Genomic DNA, 22241 nt, shown 5'->3' with positions numbered 1-22241 from the left:
TTTCTTTTTTGAGTTTTTGAATTTCAGACTCACTATTGGCCACATTAGGTACACCAGAGACCAGAACAAACACCCAAAAAAGCATCATACAGTTAAACCTCGGTTTTCGTCCATAATCCATTTGGATGGATGGACATTTGTTGTATACTACAACAACGGTAGGTCTATTTATTTTGTTGTTGTTGCAGATTTGGAAAGACATGTAGGAAAAACCCAGTAACTTAATAATATACACGTTTTGAGTACGTAGAATTTTGTGGGGACCACAAAAGCATTAAACGAGTTCTTGCACTTTACTGATCATGAATATGCGCACATAGCCACTAGATGGTGGTAAAGTACTTGTCATCATGCCCTTACTGAAAAGTGCCATTTTTTTCCTGGAGCCTTTTTCTTGATTAATTAGGAACAATAAATAAAATCTGTCTTAAATTCCAATAATAATAACACACATTCTGAGGCAGTCTTCACAACTCCTGTTGCTCAGGCCCGAACACACACACTCTGTCAGCGTAAGTCAGCAAAGGTACAAACACGCACACACAAAAAAAAATGTTTTGTGTGTGCGTGTAAAGAAAAACAACCATGTAAAGAAAGGTGTTTTGAGCCGAAAAAAACTACCATAAATAGGCGTTTTAACAAAAACAAAATACCATGTATAGGAAGGTGTTTCGAAAAAAAAGGACCATGTATAGTGTATATGTATAGTATATATTTTTCGGCTCAAAACACCTATTTATTCATGGTCATTTTTTCGTCGAAAAACGCCCAACTACACATGGTCGTTTTTTTCTGCTAAAAACGGCTTACTGTACATGGTCGTTTTTTTTGTCTAAAAACGGATTACTAGACATGGTCTTTTTTTTCGGCAAAAAACGCCTTAATCATACATGGTCGTTTTTTTCCAGCAAAAAACGGCTTACTATACATGGTCTGTTTTTTTCGGCTAAAAACCCCTTACTCTTCATGGTCGTTTTTTCATCAAAAAACGCCTAACTACACATGGTCGTTTTTTTCGGCTAAAAACGCCTCATTATATATATATATATATAAATAAAAAAATCCTCATCTCACCCCTCGGGTGGTGTCCGTCCCTCATTCAGCTCGGGTCCTCTACCAGAGGCCAGGAAGCTTGAGGGTTCTGCGCAGTATCCTTGCTGTTCCCAGCACTGCACATTTCTGGACTGAGATGTCCGATGTTGTTCCCGGGATCTGTTGCAACCACTCATCTAATTTGGGGGTCACTGCCCCGAGTGCTCCGACCACCACAGGCACGACTGTCACCTTTACCTTCCAGGCTCTCTCCAGCTCCTCTCTGAGCCCTTGGTATTTCTCGAGTTTCTCGTGTTCCTTCTTCCTGATGTTTACATCACTTGGGACCGCTACATCCACTACAACGGCTTTCCTCTGCCCTTTATCTATGATCACGATATCTGGTTGGTTCGCCATTACCATCTTGTCAGTCTGGATCTGGAAGTCCTACAGGATCTTCGCTCTGTCATTTTCCACCACCTTCGGAGGTGTTTCCAGTTTTTGACCTTGGGGTTTCCAGTCCATACTCCGCACATATGTTTCGGTAGACTATGTCAGCCACCTGGTTATGGCGTTCCATGTAGGCTTTCCCTGCCAGCATCTTACACCCTGCAGTTATGTGTTGGATCGTCTCAGGTGCCTCTTTGCACAACCTACACCTTGGGTCTTGTCTGGTGTGGTATATCTGGGCCTCGATGGCTCTGGTGCTCAAGGTCTGCTCCTGAGCAGCCAGGATGAGTGCCTCTGTGCTGTCCTTCAGGCCAGCCCTCTCTAGCCACTGATAGGACTTCTTGAGATCAGCCACTTCAGTTATGGTCCGGTGGTACATCCCGTGTAGGGGCTTGTCCTCCCATGATGGTCCCTCTTCCAGCGCCTCATCTTCTGTTCCCCATTGTCTGAGACATTCTCTGAGTACGTCATCCGTTGGAGCCTTCTCCTTGATGTATTCATGGAGCTTGGATGTTTCATCCTGGACAGTGGCTCTCACACTCACTAGTCCCCGGCCTCCTTCCTTTCGGCTTGCGTACAGTCTCAGGGTGCTGGATTTGGGATGGAACCCTCCATGCATGGTTAGGAGCTTTCGGGTCTTAACGTCCGTGGTCTGAATCTCTTCCTTTGGCCACCTTATTATTCCTGCAGGGTATCTGATCACTGGCAGGGCATAGCTGTTTATTGCCCGGGTCTTATTCTTGCCATTGAGCTGGCTTCTTAGGACTTGCCTCACTCGCTGGAGGTATTTGGCCGTAGCCGCTTTCCTTGTTGCCAGTTCGAGGTTTCCATTGGCTTGTGGTATACCAAGGTACTTGTAGCTGTCCTCAATGTCTGCTATTGTTCCTTCAGGGAGTGAGACCCCTTCAGTGCGGAATACCTTTCCTCTCTTAGTCACCATCCGACTACATTTCTCAAGCCCGAATGACATCCCGATGTCGCTGCTGTAGATCCTGGTTGTGTGGATCAGGGAATCTATGTCCCTTTCGCTCTTAGCATACAGCTTTATGTCATCCATGTAGAGGAGGTGACTGATTGTAGCTCCATTTCTGAGACGGTATCCATAGCCTGTCTTGGTGATTACTTGGCTTAGGGGGTTCAGTCCTATGCAGAACAGCAGTGGGGAGAGTGCATCACCTTGGTATATGCCACATTTAATGGACACTTGGGTAAGTGGCTTGCCATTGGCTTCAAGTGTGGTTTTCCACATCCTCATCGAGTTCGCAACGAAGGCTCTTAGGGTCCTGTTCACCTTATACAAGGTCTTGTGCGACTGTTCTGTCAACCAGGAGCTGATGTTTGGCTCCTCTGGTATCTCTACCAATGCCCTTCTGTGCTTCGTTCATGTATTGATCCATGTGTCTACTTATCTTAGCCGCAATGATGCCTGACATGAGCTTCCATGTTGTGGAGAGACAGGTTATTGGCCGATAGTTGGATGGGGCTGCACCCTTCGAGGGATCCTTCATGATCAGGATGGTTCGCCCTTCGGTTAGCCATTCTGGGTGAGTCCCATCCCTCAGCAGCTGGTTCATTTGTACTGCTAGGCGCTCATGGAGTGCTGTGAGTTTCTTTAGCCAGTAGGTGTGGACCATGTCCGGGCCTGGTGCTGTCCAGTTCTTCATATCTGAGACTCTTTCCTGTATGTCTGCCACTGTTATGGTAACTGGGTTCTGTTCAGGGAGGTTGCTGTGCTCCTCTCTCAGGGTCACCAGCCATTGTGCACTGCTGTTATGTGCAACCTCCTTCTCCCATATGCCTTTCCAGTAGCTTTCAGTTTCCAGTCTTGGTGGGTCAGCTCTGTTGTTAGGACCCTGCCACTGAGCGTACACTTTCGCAGGTTGTGTTGCGAACAGCCTGTTTATTCGTCTGGCCTCATTCTCTTTCGTGTACCGCTTTAGGCGACTGGACAAGGCTTGGAGCCTTTGTTTGGCAGTTTCGAGTGCTTCAGGTATGGTCATCTGGATGTACCTCTCGGGTATCGGCCTTTTCATCACACCTCTCTGGGCCTCCGTTAATTGACTCACATCTTTCCGGGCCGCCTTGATCTTAGCCTCCAACCGTCTTTTCCATGGTGGGTAACGTATCTCATGGCTTCTATGGTTGCTCTTATAGCCCAGAGTCTCCAGGATCACTGATGCTGAAGCGTATATCAGCTCAGTGGTTTCTGTGATCGTTACGGTAGGGATCGCCCTCAGTGCTGCATTCACACTTTCTATGAGACTTTCAGATGGTACTTCACATAGCCGTTGTAATCGGTTTCTAGGTTGCCCAGCTTTCATTCTCGCCATGATCTTAGCTTTCAGGTCAGTTGCTGCCTCGCTCAGCATTTCATTCATTGGGGCTGGCCACCCAATCTCATCATCTGCATACATTGGGGCTTGCCTCCCAATCTCTTGTATGACCTCCTCCTCTGATCTGGCAGCCTGGGGCCCTTCACCATGGAACCTGCCTTGTACCTCATCAATCTCAAGTTGTGACAGCAGTTGCCGTTTGTGGATGTTGGAACACTGAGCTACTAGTTGTTTCGCGGTCAACCGTGACTGTGGGTTTCGAAGTAACCATTTAGCCCACATTCTCTGCATGTAACCCCTCTGACTAGGGTTGCTTGAGTAGTAGCATTCCAACAGAGCCATGTTATCGCATCTCGCCCATCTCCGCTTTGTTCCAGTAGCCCATTTTTCATCAAGGTGCTCTGGTTCCCCAGCACCTGACGCAGACCTTGTTTGGCCGGGCGACGTCTGAGCCGGCATGTCATTCGTTTTATTGTCTCTCATCATTGTATGAGGTAGGCATTAGCGTGAAGGATCTTGCCCAAGGACCCACACTGGATGGTGTTATGTGCTCATTTTTGCCCCAAGCGGGATTCGAACCACCGTCTCCCGTATACCATACCGATGCCTTACCAACTGAGCTATCCAGCCGCTGTGGAGATATATATATATATATATATATATATATATATATAAAAAAAAATCCTCATCTCACCCCTCGGGTGGTGTCCGTCCCTCATTCAGCTCGGGTCCTCTACCAGAGGCCAGGAAGCTTGAGGGTTCTGCGCAGTATCCTTGCTGTTCCCAACACTGCACATTTCTGGACTGAGATGTCCGATGTTGTTCCAGGGATCTGTTGCAACCACTCATCTAGTTTGGGGGTCACTGCCCCGAGTGCTCCGACCACCACAGGCACGACTGTCACCTTTACCTTCCAGGCTCTCTCCAGCTCCTCTCTGAGCCCTTGGTATTTCTCGAGTTTCTCATGTTCCTTCTTCCTGATGTTTCCATCACTTGGGACCGCTACATCCACTACAACGGCTTTCCTCTGCCCTTTATCTATGATCACGATATCTGGTTGGTTCGCCATTACCATCTTGTCAGTCTGGATCTGGAAGTCCCACAGGATCTTCGCTCTGTCATTCTCCACCACCTTCGGCGGTGTTTCCCATTTTGACCTTGGGGTTTCCAGCCCATACTCCGCACAGATGTTTCGGTAGACTATGCCAGCCACCTGGTTATGGCGTTCCATGTAGGCTTTCCCTGCCAGCATCTTACACCCTGCAGTTATGTGTTGGATCGTCTCAGGTGCCTCTTTGCACAACCTACACCTTGGGTCTTGTCTGGTGTGGTATATCTGGGCCTCGATGGCCTTCCTATTCATGGTCATTTTTTTCAAGTTAAAATTCCTTACTACATATGGTCATTTTTTCGGCTAAAAATGCCTTACTACACATGGTCTTTTTTTTTCGGCTAAAAACGCCTTATTGTACATGGTCGTCGTTTTCGTCTAAAAACGCCTTACTATACATGGCGGGGTTTTTTTCAGCTAAAAACACCTTAATATACATGGTCGTTTTTTTTTTGTTAAAACGCCTTACTGTTCATGGTCGTTTTTTTCGGCTCAAAACACCTTACTATACGTTTGTCGTTTTTTTCCCGGCTAAAAACGCCTTACTATATATGGTCGTTTTTTTTCGGCCAAAAACGCCTTACTATACATGGTCTCTTTTTTCAGCTAAAAACACCTTATTATACATGGTAGTTTTTTTTCGGCTAAAAACGCCTTACTAAACATGGTCGTTTTTTTTGGCTAAAAACGCCTTATAGGGTTTTTTTTTCGGCTAAAAACACCATACTATACATGGTCGTTTTTTTGTTGTTAAAAACGCCTTCCTATACATGGTAGTTTTTTTCGAGTTAAAAAACCTTACTATACTTGGTTGGGTTTTTTTCGGCTAAAAACGCCTTACTATACATGGTCGTTTTTTGTCGGCCAAAAACGTCTTACTATACATGGTCGTTTTTTTCGAGTTAAAATGCCTTATGGTCATTTTTTTCGGCTAAAAACGCCTTACTATACATGGCCGTTTTTTTTCAGCTAAAAACATTTTTGGTCATTTTTTTCGAGTTAAAATGCCTTACTACATATGGTCGTTTTTTTCGGCTAAAAATGCCTTACTATACATGGTCGTTTTTTTCGGCCAAAAATGCCTTACGATACATGGTCATTTTTTTTCGGCCAAAAATGCCTTACGATACATGGTCGTTTTTTTCGGGTTAAAACGCCTTACTATACATGGTTGTTTTTTTTTTCGTTGAAAAACGCCTTACTATTATACATGGTCGTTTTTTTTCGGCAAAAACGGCTTACTACACACACTACACTCCATTTATTTTTTGGAATAAACCTGGAGTACACAGCTACTGATGTAATGTTCATTGTTAATACATCATTTTCAAACATTTACCCTTGAAACATTACACTTTTGAGTGTCACAATTCTTGATTATGAATATCAGTCATAATAGAAAAATGGGTTCCCATGATGAACATTTACGGAACTCAACATTAGTTATCGTGGTTTCCCATTGGATAATCCGACGGAACCGAAAAACGGTTATCATGAATTTCCGAAATCCTCAGGCTTGCTACTGAATTATTAAAATTTTTGCAGCATTTGTTTATAATAGTACGTATATGTTGTTGTTTGTGTTATTATCATATGCAATTGAATAAGTAGACCATTTCGGAATTCGAAATTTGGGACTCTCTCAATGCATAATGGGACTCATGCTTTTCTGATCAGCAAGTCCCTGGGACTCGCTGCCAGTAAACTGTAAAATTATCACTGCATTGATTACCACTTTTTCTGCAGCCAGTTATTGACTTCTATGCAAAGTCATTTCTCAACTTGTCTTCCGTGCCACGTCATGCCTGTTGAGTGTTGATTTACTTCATATTAAGAAACTACTGCACCAAAACATTAATTCATAAGTGTATATCATATGCTTTTATTTTTGTTTTTCTCAGTATAAATTACACGTACCCTGACTGTTCTACTCTTTGAATAAAAACACTTTATTCAAGCGTTAAGGAGTGCAAGGGGTTATGATGGAGGGGTGTTGCAAATCATGAAGACCTGCCAAGTGGTATGATATTGTTTTATACATGTCCTCGGCTAGTCCTCAGCTTCAAAATCAGTCCTTGGTGCTTGGCCTTGGACTCTCAAAATTTCTCAAGTCCTTGGCCTTGCCTCGGAAAATTTTCCAAGTCCTTGACCTTGGCCTCGGAGTCAAGTCCTTGGCCTTGGCCTCGGGTTGCCGGTCCTTGGACACAACACTGCAAAAAACATTCCACTTATTGTCTGTACAGTTTTCAATTTATTTATAACAACATCTGTTATTTAGTTTGCAAAGTACTCCAGCAAAAATTAGTATTTTTCCAGAAGAAAGTCTGAGCCTCCATGCATTGTGTACTATAAAAGCTATGTGTCATTCATTTGGAAAAAAAAATATTCAACAACAATCGAAAAATGAATGAATTTAAGCAAAAATGCTGCTGGGGGAAACAAAATGATTGTACTTATCTCTGAATTAAAATACAAAACATATACAACTGAGTAAAATAACACTTGCTTACAGGTATGCAAAAAGAATAAAACATTGTCGCCGTCTTTAAGGATAACTGCAGTTATTGAAGATCGGTGTTACATGCATTTAGATTATGGCTGACACATTTCTGACACAAGCAGCATTTTGAGCATAAGGACATGAGTGGTAGCATTAGCAGCAGCAGGGAGGGGAAGGGGGGGGCACACCAGTTCGAATACGAAATGACCTTAATGCACTTAAAGACAGAGTCATTACAAAACGGTCCACTTAAGGTAAAAAGCTAACTCATGACTGACGTTTTAGAAAAGGTCCATTCGGATCTTGGCTTCATCTGATAGGACCTCAAGTGAAGCTATTCTCACCTTCAACTAGAGGAAGACCCTGTAAGTCACGTGATACCATCTCGCCATGTGGCCCGGGTGTGCTTTGGTCCTCCCAGTATTGACCAGCTGACCATGTTTGCTTCAACACATTCGCAACATCTGCCTGGAATGTTTCACCTGGGAGCAAAGTCCTTATTCTCCAACATAGACTACTGACTTCAAAACCAGCTCCAGCTGTCAGAGCCGCGTCATAAAACCCCACATTGGCTTCACATCTGACCATATAAACCCTACAAAATACCATCAAATTGGAATTCTGTGCAAGGAAGACGTCACAATCATTTCAAGAGCATCCTTTGCGGCGCACCAACGCGGATGTCTTTCACACAGTCTTGAAAAGATCCTCAGCCAGACGACAGCCGCACAAATTTGGACAACTTTTGAGTTTTTGCCGTTCCCTCTCAAAGTCCACACAAACAAAACAATTGGCACTGGTGAAATGGAACAATGTTTTTTTTTCCTTCTCTTTTCTCTCTTGCTCGCTATACAAGTCATAAAAAAATAATGGAAAAAAAAATACAAATTAAAACTGCGCTGATGCTAACGACTTCTAATCTTCCATTTCATTTTGCACAGAGGTAGTGGCTATTTAGGTAAAGGGGTAAGGGACACCGTGTAAATTAAAAATCTCTCATAGAAAATGTTATTCTTTTGACCAGAGGAATCTCAAAAGAACAAAATATAATACTGCAATCACTTACAAAAGTAGTCCTTCATTTTTGTACATTTTATACAGTGTTCACACTTTTTTTTGTCATTTTCCTCTCCAGCTTTTTTATTTTTAGCTTTTTTTTTTCCGTCAGGTGTTTTCATTTTCTTCACTAAAAGGCAAGAAGATGCGGTGTGTTTGGAATAGCGTGATGCGCAGCCTACGCCAGCGGGTCCAGGTCCACGAGGGGCTCCTCCTCTCCGCGAGACAGTAACTCCTTCTTCTCGTCGGTGCTGGCCAGCGAGTTGTGACTGTTGTGGGCGCCCATGTACAGCGTGGCGTACACTGGGTTGGTGAAGTTAGTCGGCTGGGAGGAGTCAGACGACGACAGAAAAAAAATCAAATAAAATCCATCAGTTGGTATGTAGATTGGATGAGTGCCGTTTATCCGTGGTAACATAAAGGCCAATTTATCGTTGGGTAATGAAGAAAAAAAAAAAAAAAAAAAAAAAAACCAGTATACGCATGAATGGCGAAAAGCAGAAAGTAAAATAAGTACCTCCTAAAATATTTTTGATTGCCTAGTAATAGTTTGAACAAATACAGTCATGTCCATAAATACTGGGATATCAACACATGCCTCATCTTTATGGCTCTGACTCTCCCAATGCAGAAGTTTCCTCTTCCTTGACTTATAAAAAGAAAAACCATAAAACTTTTCGGCTGCTTTCATAATATGTCTATGGGTCATTGTCCATCTGCGCTGTGCAGCGCCTTCCGACGAGTTCTGAAGCAATTATATATAAGACGGCCCTGAAGACGACCCCTTCTTTTTTGAAAAGTTTTGAAAAGTTTTGAAAAAAGACTTTTTGAGCACCAAATAAATTTTTATACAGAAAATAATTACAGTACATCTGAAACAAATGATGATGACAATATATTTGAGAGAAAAAGTATGTTATTTTGCCTCATTCAAATCTAAGGCGCAATCGCATTCGTAAATGAATGGCTTCTGGTTTTTGAAATGGAAATGACATAACTTCTTCTTAGCTGCCGATTAACCTGGCCGATCTTTGACCCACTTTTCTCCAGATTGTCACTACGTTTCTCCATTTTCTTTTATCTCTTCTATTATTTTCTTCTCTTTTCCTTCTTAACACTATTTTTATTTTTCTTCTTCGTGCTACTGCTATTTTTATTTTTATTCTTCATGGCAGGGGTTCACTTTGGCCTGGGGAGTCAAGTTCAGCATTCAATGCTATCTGGTGCCATCTAGCGTCGTGAATGGGTATAATGTCTAGACCCCGAATATAAGACGACCCCCACTTTTTTTTCTCATTTCAATGCAAAAATTATATTTGGGCCAATACGGTAGATGATAGAATTCATCCTGCTGCAGTCGTCACTGAATTACAAGGGAACAATTTTTATTGGAAGTCATTAAAAAGCCATTTTTGGGCCCTTCAGACATGGCCAACACATACACCAATGGTAAATACTTCAAGATGAAAGTCTTCAGTTCAAGCACATCTCATTTCCAATCAATCACGATGGTGTTTAGGCCAAAAAAGATTACAATAGTGTCCCAATTATTGATGGACCTGACTAGGGATGGTCGATAGCACTTTTATTTTCAAACTGATTCCAGTATGAGTGTCTTTAACACTGGAGGACCCATGGGGTCAAATTTGGCCCTAATCCTAAACTAGGATTAAAGCATTGAATATTTGAAAAAACATATATTTTGGTGTTCAGTGAACATATAGCAGTCATTTAATGTATAATTCATCATTTTCCAAAGAAGAAAAGGGTTAAGTACTCACCAATATCGAGTATTGACACCTCTAGTGTAAGACTTTTGATATATAAAATGCTCCCAAATGGTAAACAAAGACCTTTCTTTCCTGACTTTTTTTTGCCGTTCACAACGATCGCGGTGTCAAACTACCAGATGGGCCTCTAACACTGTGTACCTTGTCTGGATCGAGGGTGAAGTCTGCGTCGAGCAGCTCCCCTGCGTCGTCATCGGGCTCACCCTCGTAGATCTTGTAGGCGGGGTTACCGATCTCAACATTCATGGCCCCGTTGGTCATCCGTTGATGCTGGAAACCCTTCGCTCTACACGACACACAAGCAACGTCCAGATATCAGAACGAAACACTGTCGCGGCGCCCGCACGCATCCGTACAATGAAGAGAGGCGGAATCATGGCGTCACGTCCAAAACCAGACTGAAGAAAAGCAAAAGCCACAGCACAGGCACAGACACAAATCCAGCATTGGATTAAAACCCAGAACTGACCCAATTCTTATCGCACAAAATGAACCGCCATCAATCCTAGATGACATTGCTTGCAATTAAATCACCACTGAAATGCAGTAGGGATGAGCATCTTCAATCTTGACCCAGCTAAAATTTTTGTTTCAACGAGGATCTTATATCAAGGTAACATTCAGGCCCAACTAATTTGTTGCCTCGACGGGCTGCGGTGAACATTGATAGGAAGAAAGCAAAGATTGATGTGGAAACAATGTGAAATACAGTTAGGTCCAAAAGTATTTAGAGTTTTCATTTATGATTTTATGTTCATACAGCATCACAATCAATTGCCGGTAGTACACCGACAACAACAACAACAAAAAAAACCAACATGCAATTAAAACGTGGATTTTCAGCTTTATTGGAAGAGGTTTCATAAAAAGAAGGCAATTACCAGTTAGGAATTTCTATTTGGCTTAAATTCCGTTTTCATGGTTGGAAATGTATTCGGACAAAGAAAGCAAGCTTTTTAATATTTTGATGAACATTATATGACTTCAGAGGTTGTCTGAAAGTCTCTCCGGGGATAAAACTCAGAATTGGGTCATTAAATGAGCTTACTTCAGGCAGTAAATGAAAAAAAGATTTTCTTCCATATAATTGAAAACATGGCGCCGTTTCCAATGGTCTCACTTTGTCCAAATACTTTTGGGCCCCATAAAAAATGTATTTTTTAAAAATAGTAAATGCCTTATATTTGTGAACTCTATAAAAGCCGAAAGCTTACCATTCAATCATATATAGTTCTGTTTTGTCCAAATACGTGGGCCTAATTGTATGGTTCAAAGAAAAACCTGAATACCACAACACCGTCGACGTCCTTCACCATAGACCGATACCAAATGTATGGAGTAAAGTTGGCCGGGCTGGCGCGTTAGCATGCATATACATCTGCATCAATAATTTCAGAACCAGACACGCGGATTTTTTCCACTTCTGGATGGAGCGTACCATTATTATTATTGGGCTATGACATGGCGCTTCATCATCGGTATGTGTGTGTCTACAAGAGAGAAAGAGCGAGAGATTTTGATACGAATCCGGCACGGTCATTTTTTTAAATGCTCATCCCTACTGTGCAATATACCATGTGACAGCATGAAAGACATTTACAGGACTACAGTACACGCTAACAGATCTGTTCATTGCAGATCTGTCTTCCAGCTCCCGAAGAGGCAGATTCAACAGGAGAGAGACACTGAAGGGCAAGAATGATGCCACACTAATCACAGGACCAAACACTGCACAGCAACTAAGACTCATGGGTAAGAGGCGAGGTATAAAGGTTTGGATATAGCCACCCCCCCCTCCCAACTGTTACCGCAAGCGTTTGGAGCCGGTTTTGCTGGGCCGGCTAGACCTGAGGAGCAGAGGAGATGCCATTACAGTGTAGGAGAAAGGAAAGACTGAGGGAGTAAAAAAATAAAATAAAATAAAAAGGCCTCTCTCAAATGGGACGCCTTTTAACTCAGACTCACCCTCTCATCCTTCTCCTGTACCAGATCAACGCTCCTACAGCCAGCAGAACCAGCAGGAGCAGGAGCAGCACAGGGATCACGATGGAGGCTGTGCCTACACACAAACACACACACACACAAAATACATGGATTGAGACGTGACAATTGAAGTAGCAGGTTGAAGTTGGTACTGTATTTGAGCGTCCACTTACGCCCTCCTGAACTGGTGGAACCTTCATCACTGGTGACTGACTCACAGCGATGCCCCGTCCATCCAGCGGAACATCTACACGCCCGCACAAACAAAAGCAAAACAAAAACAAAAATACAAACACTTACGTATAGCTAAGTATACCGCGTGCATGTGTGGTGATGATGAAAATGTCCATGCAAAGTTTGCTCACCTGCACTCTGGAAGGTGGGTGAGGGGATTGATGGAGCATTGGCCGTTGGCGCAGTATTCATTTGTATCACATGTGTAGCAGCTGGGCTGGATTCTTCCGTTAGCACATCTGTGGAGGACGGAAAGGTGTTCGCCGTGTTATATTTTGTTAGTACATTTGTTCTCTAAATGCAAATACTGGATGAGGATGATGACGATGGTGATGAAGGGCAACTGAGATTTCTTTTTCCACAAACCATCTCTGAAAAGAAAAAATAGCCAGCAAGTGTTTCTCTGATTATACAATACATAATAATCTATTTGGCTAAAATGTGACTGTATTATTTATCACGGTTTAACACATTATTTAATTTGATTAAAAAATATATTATAATCCACATATTTTTTAGGCTAATTCAATTAAATCATGAATGCTTTAAAAATGTTTTCAAATATTATCTATAAAACAATTAAATAATGTGTAATGTAAAATGGTTCAAAATAAAACAAATTATTGAATGCAATTAATTAATACAATACTTTGAAAACATACCGTATATATTTTCATTTTAATCAACCAGTAGTACTCTGAATCATGTACTGCACAGTAAATGCTTGATGGGCATTTACTGTGGATCAAAGAACAGAGTGGGCCACATGCGGCTGCCTGCCTGGAGTTTGCCCACCCCTGACTTACACTAACAGAATTATGGCAGAATTATGGCAAATAATTTCTTATTTTCACTTAACTGATGACCAGTACTAAAATATGAGGAAAAAATGTTACAAACAAGTGAAACACAAAAAGCTACCACATCTTGCCACCCAACAAACAAACAAACACATTTGACCTTACTTTGAGTTATTTCATCTCTGTTAGACTTCAGTTTTTGCAGCAGGTGCCCAGAGTGTGTGAATGTGTCCAAAGAATTTGCAGTTCCTGAGCTGCTTACCTGCAGGTGAATTCCCCTGTGGATGTAAACCTGTCCTTGGGGATACACTCTCCGTTGCGACAATAGTGGCACTTGTCAATCTCACAGGTGCTGCCAGTGTACTGAGGCAGACAGCGGCACAGTTTGGAGCCACTTGCACTCTGTAGACACGTGCCTCGGTTCAGACAGTGGCCCTCACAGCTTCCTACACACACACACACACACACAAACACGCAGGTTATATCAGTGCCCTGCTTCTGAAACAAAATGCGCAGGTTGAAGCAATGAGACCGCCACACTCACTATACTGGCACTGGTCGCCCAGGAAATCATGAGGGCAGCTGCAAGACGGTTGGTTCCCAGCACTGACGCTGCAGTTGCCTCCATTAATGCAGTAATTCTTACATGTGTGCAGGTTACAGGTCGGCCCTGTAAACCCTGGTAGGCATCGGCAGGTCGGCGAGCCTGTTGACATTTGCGAGGAATTGGCAATAAATACAGTTTCAAGAATTTGTATGTGAATGCTATAAATAGTAAATAGTGTATATGAATTATAACAGGAGTGGCACATAATTTGGGTGTGCTTTTCATTTGAATTTCTCCACCATGGCTCTCATCTTCTCTCTGTAGCTCCCCCTTCCTCCTCCACCTGAGCTTCATAGACAATACTGTGTCTTCTGTCGATATTTCTGCTAATCTGCATTCACCTCTTTTACCACGCATGCTTACACTTTTTGAAACGTTTCTCCACCAGCTCCCTACTTTCACTGCAGACCACAATGGAATCTGCAAACATCACATTCCGTGGTGATTCCAGTCCAAACTCATCTGACGCTATTGGAAAGAGGAAGGGGCTTAGAGCTAATCCCTGATGCACTCCCGACTCCACCTCAAACTCCTCAGTCACACCTATAGCATACGTCACAAATGTTTTGCTGCTGTAATACGTGTCCTGTACTAGTCTAACTACTCTGCTACTCCAGGATTCCTTGTGCAGTACGATAGTTCCCCTCTGGCTGCAATGACGTAGGCTCTACACATAGACGTAGGCCTGTGTGTCCACGTGTGTGGACATGACGTCTTTGGCTTTGAAGAAGGTTAAATTTTGGACTATAAGGGCCTGGCGTCCACATATAAGGACATTTCATCAAGTAAAAAAAGAATTCTTTGTTTTCTTTGTCAAATAATATGACAATTTAATAGAGGTTCTAATTTAGGGAAGCACGGTGAAGTGACTTCTACTGTTGTTATTCTAGATAGTGCTATGCAAAGCATTTCACAATTTTAACTCATTCGCTGAATGTACGTGGACAGTACAGTCATGCAAGAGTTCGGGGTCCAAGGAGACAATGCAACTCCTTCTGACCTTCTCTATACTTCGACACCAACACCCTCAAGGCAAATGATGCATCCTTGATTGTCTTCCTAGGCATATCCTAATTGATAGCAGCTGAGTCACTGATCTTTTGATCGGATTCTGCATCCTACCGGTTGGAGAAGGTGTGCAGGTTCCTCCATTCTTGCAGTAGTCTCTGCACTGGTCAATCTCACACCGATCACCTCCATAGTTAGGCTGGCAGCGACATTTTGGTTGCTTGTGGGCATTCAGGAAACAACTGCCGCCGTTCAGACACTGGACCAGGCAGGGGCCGCTCGGGGGCGCTGCAGCAATTATCGGCACATGATGTTATTTGATAGCACCTTAGCACTGCTTGGGCAATTAACTAGTGTAAATTATTATTATTATTTTTTTGGTCTGAGATTGATGGTCAATTTGTATAAAGCTGCTGTGTAATCTACATAATGTACTACATATAGGCAACACTGGTTACATTTCTAAATTTTGAATGTGTGCGCCTGAGTCTGCATGCTCACTTACAGATAGGAGACAGCGTGGGGGCGGGCTGCTTGACGCATGTGCCGTTGTCCAACGTGTGTCCGTTGGGACAGGTACAAACCGGGCCACTTGGACTCAGAAGGCACAGCCATTCACATTTCTTTCGGTCGCAGGGATTATTCACTAGAAAATACACACAGTTTACAATAACACCACACTCTCTTCTTCAACTGCTTTTGCTTTCACGGCAAACTCACTCTCTGGTTGCTTATTGCGGTGGTACAAAACCAAATCAGTGGCGTGATTCATTCTTGTTGTCAGGTTCTCCACGTCGCCCTTGCCGAATTTATTGACTCGGAAGACGTGGTTGTGGATGTAGGTGATGCCATAGATGTAGTCTTCAAATATGTCAATGCTGAAGGGTTGATGGAGCTCTGCGTAAAGAAGTACAGTATGAGACATAATTATATTGTTATTTTTCATATTATAGACAGAAAATAGACTCAAATGTGAGGAAAATGTGCACAGCTTTTCAACAAAATGAAAATAAATCCATTTAGTAAGAAACATGAAGTAGACAGAATTTATTCGCTTTAGAGGGCCACAAAATATATATTTGGAATTATTGTGCTCAATTTCTCAACGGTATTCCTTTTTAGACACGTAGCCTGTAAGCTTGTGGTATTTCAACAAAACTTTTCAGTCTTCAGTGTATATATTTTTTCTTTTCATTATTGCCCCAATACTCATTTGTGTAAATTCACATTCTGTTTCAGAAACACGAAAAAAAAAAATCACTCAACTATTCTTGATGCTATTCACGGCCACGACCGCATCGCTGCCATTCAGCCTGACACTGCCAATAAATGACAATTTCGCATCGGCCCAGTACAGGCGCTGGTTGAAGTAGTCCACTGCCAGGCCTGTACAAAAACACAACCAAGTTACTTCAGATGTATTTAATTGGCAGACGTGGTCGTGGATGTACTGTGTGCTCTACCAGTTGGCCACTGAATGTTTTCTTCCACCAGCGTCTCTCTCATGGTTCCATCCATGGCAGCTGTTTCAATCTTGGGGTGGTTCCCCCAGTCTGCCCAGTACATTTTTCTAGAGAATGACGTGTCATTTGCGTCACTTCGAACTTATGTTTAACACCCTTCCAAAATAAGAGAGATTTTCCTTCCCTACTTACCCTCTCGGAGGGTCGACCACAATGGCATAAGGCTCATCAATCATGCCCGAGATGAGCGTTTTGCGGTGTTGCCCTCCGCTCAGCTGAGCTACCTCAATGACGTCTCTACCGGAGTCGGTCCAATACAGGTTTCCTGCCACCCAGTCCACAGCAATGCCTCGGGGCATCTTCAGATCAGGGATCTAAACGCAGAGAGCATCAAAGTCCGCTGACAACAACAACAACAAAAAAAGCGAGAATGCGAGTAGTCAAGTGATTTGTTGGCTTTATGTCTTCACCTCCATATTGGTGACCCGTGATTCCGTTTGGCGTCGGTTACGGTTGTTATTTGGTGACGGGGAGGAGGAAGAAGGCAATTCATACAAAGATATGCGCCCCGTGTGCCAGTTAGTCCAGTAGATGCGGTTTGTCTTGATGTGCACATCCATGGCATCTATGCGCACGTTGGCGTCGCCCTGGAAGATTTGCTCATAACGCCAGTTTGGCATAGAGGGGTCCAAGCCGCGGATTTCATTGTCATCGGCAATGTAGAGCACTTGTCTCTGAGCTGGGGATGAAGTTGACAGATAATATAGTGGTTGAGCGGAAATGTGAAAACAGCATTTTTCTATACGATTGAGCTCAAAATGAAAGAAAAAGTGATCCCCCCCCCCCCCCCATTTGTTAAATGGGCTTCACGTGGCTAAAAATGACACAAGAAAACAGCAGAATACCGATCACTTCTTCAATAATGAAAAGAATTATAATCATTAGTATTTTTTACCATTCGCTAGACAAGTATTAAGAGTAGTAGCAATTTTGGACGTGGAACAAACAAGACATTTTCGTGACAACCGAATGCTTCAAACTATTCTGTTTTTGTTGGGAATTGGTGAAATGGTGTTGCCTCACCTATGAACCCCATCAAACACCTTCAGGAGGAATGAGATTGAGGCCACTGTTTCCTTCAGATCAAGCATCAGCTACATTTGACCTCACACATGCTCTTCTGGGCGGAGGGACAACAACTCCCAGAGACACGCGCTCTCATCTTGGAGACGACGACTGTGATGGGATTTCTTCCCTGGCCACGAAATTGTGATTGTGCCCTATACTGTGAGTTTTCTATTTTCACTGAGTGCATTGAGTTTAGGTTATCCTCTCTGAACGTACCGGTACCCTGAATGCATCTTGAAAAGTAGTGAACAATCCATTCATGAGAAAATGCAGCATACAGTTGGTATAAAAAAAAAAAAACACACACCTGGGATTAAATGCCTGGATTCTTAAAAAAAACATGGAAAAACGTCCGTGGCATTGAATGAGTTAATGTGACCTAGAATTTGTACAATTTTAATGCGATATTTTCAAAAATATTTTTTGAGAGGGGCAAGTAAAACAAACAACTGAGATAAGGTAGTTGCACAAATGTGCACACCCTCTTCTAACACTGGCTGTGTTCAGAATTGATGTCCGAATAGAATGCAAAAAAGGAATATAAGTACGGTACTCACTGTCAGCCTTGCAAGTGTCATTGATTCTGGTGAAGTACTTGTGGCAGCTGCATTTGTATGAGCCCTTTGTGTTGTTGCAGATGTGGGAACACACTCCAAACTCCCTGCACTCGTTCTTATCTGTCAACAAATGAGCACATTTGTTGCCGAGTGTTCGTGGAACATCACCTGGGAGCAGAGCTGGCAAACGCACCTTCACATCTGTTACGCCCGTAGGACTGGAAGCCCGGTTTGCAGGAGCAAAAAGAGCTTGTGCCGTTGACCACACAGTGAGCTTCATCTCCGTCGCCACACACTGTCCTGTTGTTGCGGCAGTCATTCAACACGGTGTCTGCAAGACAACATTCTCACAGTTAGAAACAAGGCGGAGCAACCCCCAACTCTCAGCATCGCCGCTCTAACGCGGCCTACCTTTTTTATTGCAGTTGATTTCATCAGCGCCGTAATCCTCACAGTCGTTGAAGAAGTTGCAACGCAGAACGGAGCTGATGCATCGGCCATTTGAACACTGGAATTCATCTTTTTGGCAGACTGGCTTGGATGGAGGAAGCTCTGGAGTAGCAAAGTTCAAGAGAAGTTCATCCAGAGTCATCATTTGCTTTTTTTTTTGAAAGAAGACGCCCTCCAAGGTTTAAACTAGCATGCAGGGAGGGTTAAAAATGCATTGTGCTTTAAACGGATATTAAATGACAACTCACGGCAGTTGATTTCATCACTGTTGTCCCCACAGTTGTTGATCCCGTCGCAGCGTTTTGAAATTGGCAGACACACGCGGTCATTATGACAGCGGAATTGTCTCATGGGCGGACACTGGAATTTAGCTTGGAGTTTAAAAAAACAAACAAAAAGAGCAGCTCTCAGGAGGAGAAATAAACGTCTGTTTCCAAGCGGCCCAAAGGGAAGGTGCCAATGTGTTCTTCTTACCACATTCCTCTGGCTTCTCATCAGAATTGTCTCCGCAGTCATCCTCGCCATCACACTTCCAGCCCAGTGGTTTACACAAAGTGTTGTTGCACTGGAACTCTTCCAGGGAGCAGTGTCTTCCCGCTGAAATAGTAGAGGGCTGATTATGGCTTCTGATTTCACGTTTGGGCTATTCAGTGATTCCCAAGCAGTGTGCTGATATTTGTTCAACTAACTATGCAGGCGACCTTTAGCGACAGGCAGAACAATTAAATGACAGATATTATCCAAAGTTGTTCTTACATGATTCAGGAGCTCTGTTAATATTTTTAAGAGGGTATATAAGACTTATTGTACAGTATTAGTTTCATTATCGTCTGGACAAAGCCTTTCTGGTCATCATCCAAAAAACCAAAACCAAAACCAAAACACTGGGCTATGCATTAAGAAAATAAAAAGTGTTTCTCACCCTCAATGTCGCATTTTTCCTCATCGCTGCCATCCATACAGTCGGGGTCCGCATCACAGCGCCAGCGGATGGGGATACAGTGGCCGTTTTTGCACTGAAACTGATCACTGTCACACTTGACGTCACAACCATTCTGGACCAGAGCAAAACAACAAAAATTCGTTCCGTTAGCCTTGCTGACTTTCAAGTGGTCAACTGTAGGAATTGCTGAGCAATAACCTCATCTGAGCCGTCGGCACAGTCGTGGTCGCCGTCACACTTCCAGCGCCCGGCAATGCAGCGGCCATTTGTGCAGGCAAATTCGCTCTCTGAACACTGCCGAGGAACTGAGGGAAGAGAGTTCTCAGATTAGAAGGCCGAGGGATAGGTACATGTGAAATGGGAAGAAAAAGGAAGGGCAACAAAAAAAAAAAAGGAGAAAGCACTGCAAAAAAAAAAAAAGATTCAAGGTTGCTGTCGGTTGAGCGTCAGGCGGATAATTAAAAAAAAAAGAGGTTGATAAAGTTGTTTGTTTCAGGAATGGCTAATGGGGAGCAGAGATGGGGATGGGACAGCATACTGTAAACTGTGGTACACGGTGGAGGATTTTGCGGGGTCTGTTGTAGGGGGGCGGGGTTTGAAAGAGGGCAGAAAGGACACGGAGCAAGTAGCTGAGATTCTTAAACTGAAAGGATGAAAACACCTACCTCTTGCTCACAGCAACGGGCCAGTGTGAAATACAAAATAGATATGAGATGAGGTGAGATGTGAAAATGAGCAGAAGACCGATTCAAATGGAATCTCGTCACGGAGTGAATCAAACGGCAAAAACGGTGTGAAAAGGTGACACGTTGCTCAGCACTCATTGACAGCGGCACTAAATCAAGGAGTACCGCTATGTGTTCAGGTTTTCATTGTGCGAAATGTTTTTCCTTCTTAGTTTTGCATTTTTTAGCTGGTGCGATTTATAATCGGGAGCTACGTATAATCCGTAAAATACGATATACCTTTTGCTTAGCACCACTAGATCAGCAAGCAAGAAGGTACGCAGATCTATCACCATGTGTGAATCCATGCAATCAAATCTGTATGTTTGTTGTTGTTTTTTTCTTAAATCTGTGTATTGTTGTGGTTATAGCTTAAAGTAGCGCGAAATTGCACAGCGTCACGCCGAGAGATCTCGAATTGCGCAGTTGCGCCTAATGTTCTATTCAATGAGTAACATACTGAGTGGGAACCTACCACACTTGTCTTCATCAGAGTTGTCCCCGCAGTCGTTGTCGTAGTCGCATTGCCAGCGTCCGGGCACGCAGCGGTTGTTCTTACAGCGAAACTGATATGGCTCACACGTCCGCTCATCTGAGCGACAAAAGCAACATAAAGGAGATGAGATATTCAGAATTTTCGAGAACCGTACCAAGAAACATTTCGGCAAACGGATTTGTGTACTTACCGCACTCCTCTTTGGGTTCATCTGACGCATCGCCGCAGTCATCCTCGCCGTCGCACTTCCAGCGCGCTGGGATGCAGCGGCCCGAGTCCTTACAGCGGAACTCATCCACACCGCAAGTCATTTGAGCTGCGGCGTCAATGACACAGTGAGTCAAATCGACAGCAATTTTGCATGATGGAGAATTCGACAATTCTTCGACAAAAACAAGAGTGCATGTTTTCCAAAATGCATCCAACATGAAATGATGTTCATCACGTCAGAAATTAATCAGCAGTCTCAGTAAGGTAGTAGCGAGGCATGTCATCCTAGGTGTGTGTGTACTCAACATGACCTTGTATTTATGTGTAAATTAGTAGCTGTATTAAGACTCTATATTTGCGGCACTATACAGTATTATGTTTGAATTAGATCATTTTTAGGACCACAGAGCCTTGCCCACACTATCAGCAGCGAGCCAATAATTTTTACGAAGCGCGGAAAAAAGCACAACTGCACCTTCATTCGTAAAACACGGTTATTTTCCTTGGAAATTTTCCTTCATAAACCCGGTCCTTTGTAAAATGAGATTTCTCTTTCATGTAGCCATATTTTCACAGCAGTAAAGGTATGACTTTCATCCACATTAAAATCAAAAAATACTTTTTTCAGCAAAAGAAAATTCAATCCATTTCGGTTGTGAACTACTTTTTTGGAAAAGAAATCGATGGGTCTTACTGCAGTTAGCAGGCTCATCGGAACCATCCACGCAATCATTGTCCCGGTCACAAACCCACACCCGTGGAATACAGCGCTTGGTGACGGCACACTGGAACTGGTTGGGGGCGCATGTCACCTCCGCTATAGAGAGGACGGAGGGAGCATGTTAAATACACAGAGATCACTCGGTTCATGGCACTGCATCACTCTGACAATCTTCTCAAGATGAGGTCTGTATCTTCTGCACAAATACAGCATGTGTATGGTGAGAACTGTAGTGGTAAAACTTACGACAATCTTTCTCATCCTCTCCTTCTCCGCAGTTGTCCTGTCCGTTGCAACGGAAAATGCCAGGGATGCAGCGGCTGGGGTGGGTGCATTTAAACTGACTCGGTAGGCACACATGGATATCTGGAGGGCAGATGCATAAACGCTTACAACCGGTAGAAATTTGCAATAAGGGGGGAATTCTCAATGTGTATCGAAGCATACCACAATTGGCTTCATCTGAATTGTCTTGGCAGTCATTGTCTCCATCACAGATGTAGGCGGGATTTGTACAGATTCCTGTACCGCATTGGAACTGACCTGGTCTGCACTTAAACTCGGCTAGCGTGACAAAACCCAAGGGAAAATTTCAGACCCAACGGTAATAAATGATGGAGATGTCGGCGAGGAAGCAGTTGTCA

The 22241-nt window shown here is 43.3% G+C and overlaps 1 protein-coding gene across 2 annotated transcripts in view; it reads right to left on the bottom strand.

Annotated features, from left to right (window-relative positions):
- Nucleotides 1–8504: 8504 nt before the first annotated feature.
- Nucleotides 8505–22241, bottom strand: part of LOC127607656 (low-density lipoprotein receptor-related protein 1-like) — a 99340-nt gene continuing 85603 nt past the window's right edge. The window contains exons 64-90 of one of the 2 annotated variants that reach the window (XM_052076154.1): nucleotides 22045–22161; nucleotides 21844–21963; nucleotides 21571–21693; nucleotides 20857–20982; nucleotides 20646–20762; nucleotides 19644–19750; nucleotides 19425–19557; nucleotides 18977–19099; nucleotides 18751–18873; nucleotides 18464–18604; nucleotides 18246–18383; nucleotides 18053–18172; nucleotides 16838–17106; nucleotides 16560–16741; nucleotides 16368–16474; nucleotides 16171–16290; nucleotides 15625–15801; nucleotides 15410–15550; nucleotides 15019–15192; nucleotides 13834–13995; nucleotides 13552–13735; nucleotides 12621–12728; nucleotides 12429–12502; nucleotides 12238–12331; nucleotides 12081–12119; nucleotides 10414–10558; nucleotides 8505–8807 (exon numbers count right to left, since the gene is read on the bottom strand). In XM_052076154.1, coding sequence (XP_051932114.1) covers nucleotides 8661–8807; nucleotides 10414–10558; nucleotides 12081–12119; nucleotides 12238–12331; nucleotides 12429–12502; nucleotides 12621–12728; nucleotides 13552–13735; nucleotides 13834–13995; nucleotides 15019–15192; nucleotides 15410–15550; nucleotides 15625–15801; nucleotides 16171–16290; nucleotides 16368–16474; nucleotides 16560–16741; nucleotides 16838–17106; nucleotides 18053–18172; nucleotides 18246–18383; nucleotides 18464–18604; nucleotides 18751–18873; nucleotides 18977–19099; nucleotides 19425–19557; nucleotides 19644–19750; nucleotides 20646–20762; nucleotides 20857–20982; nucleotides 21571–21693; nucleotides 21844–21963; nucleotides 22045–22161 — 3611 coding nt within the window. In that variant the 3' untranslated portion in view covers nucleotides 8505–8660. The remainder of the gene's footprint in view (nucleotides 8808–10413; nucleotides 10559–12080; nucleotides 12120–12237; nucleotides 12332–12428; nucleotides 12503–12620; nucleotides 12729–13551; nucleotides 13736–13833; nucleotides 13996–15018; nucleotides 15193–15409; nucleotides 15551–15624; nucleotides 15802–16170; nucleotides 16291–16367; nucleotides 16475–16559; nucleotides 16742–16837; nucleotides 17107–18052; nucleotides 18173–18245; nucleotides 18384–18463; nucleotides 18605–18750; nucleotides 18874–18976; nucleotides 19100–19424; nucleotides 19558–19643; nucleotides 19751–20645; nucleotides 20763–20856; nucleotides 20983–21570; nucleotides 21694–21843; nucleotides 21964–22044; nucleotides 22162–22241) is intronic. The other variant, XM_052076155.1, reaches the window with a different exon arrangement.

Source organism: Hippocampus zosterae, chromosome 9 (genome assembly GCF_025434085.1).
Source record: "Hippocampus zosterae strain Florida chromosome 9, ASM2543408v3, whole genome shotgun sequence".
Classification (NCBI taxonomy): domain Eukaryota; kingdom Metazoa; phylum Chordata; class Actinopteri; order Syngnathiformes; family Syngnathidae; genus Hippocampus; species Hippocampus zosterae.
The sequence above is the reverse complement of the archived record's forward strand: the minus strand, read 5'-3'. Positions and strand labels throughout refer to the sequence as shown.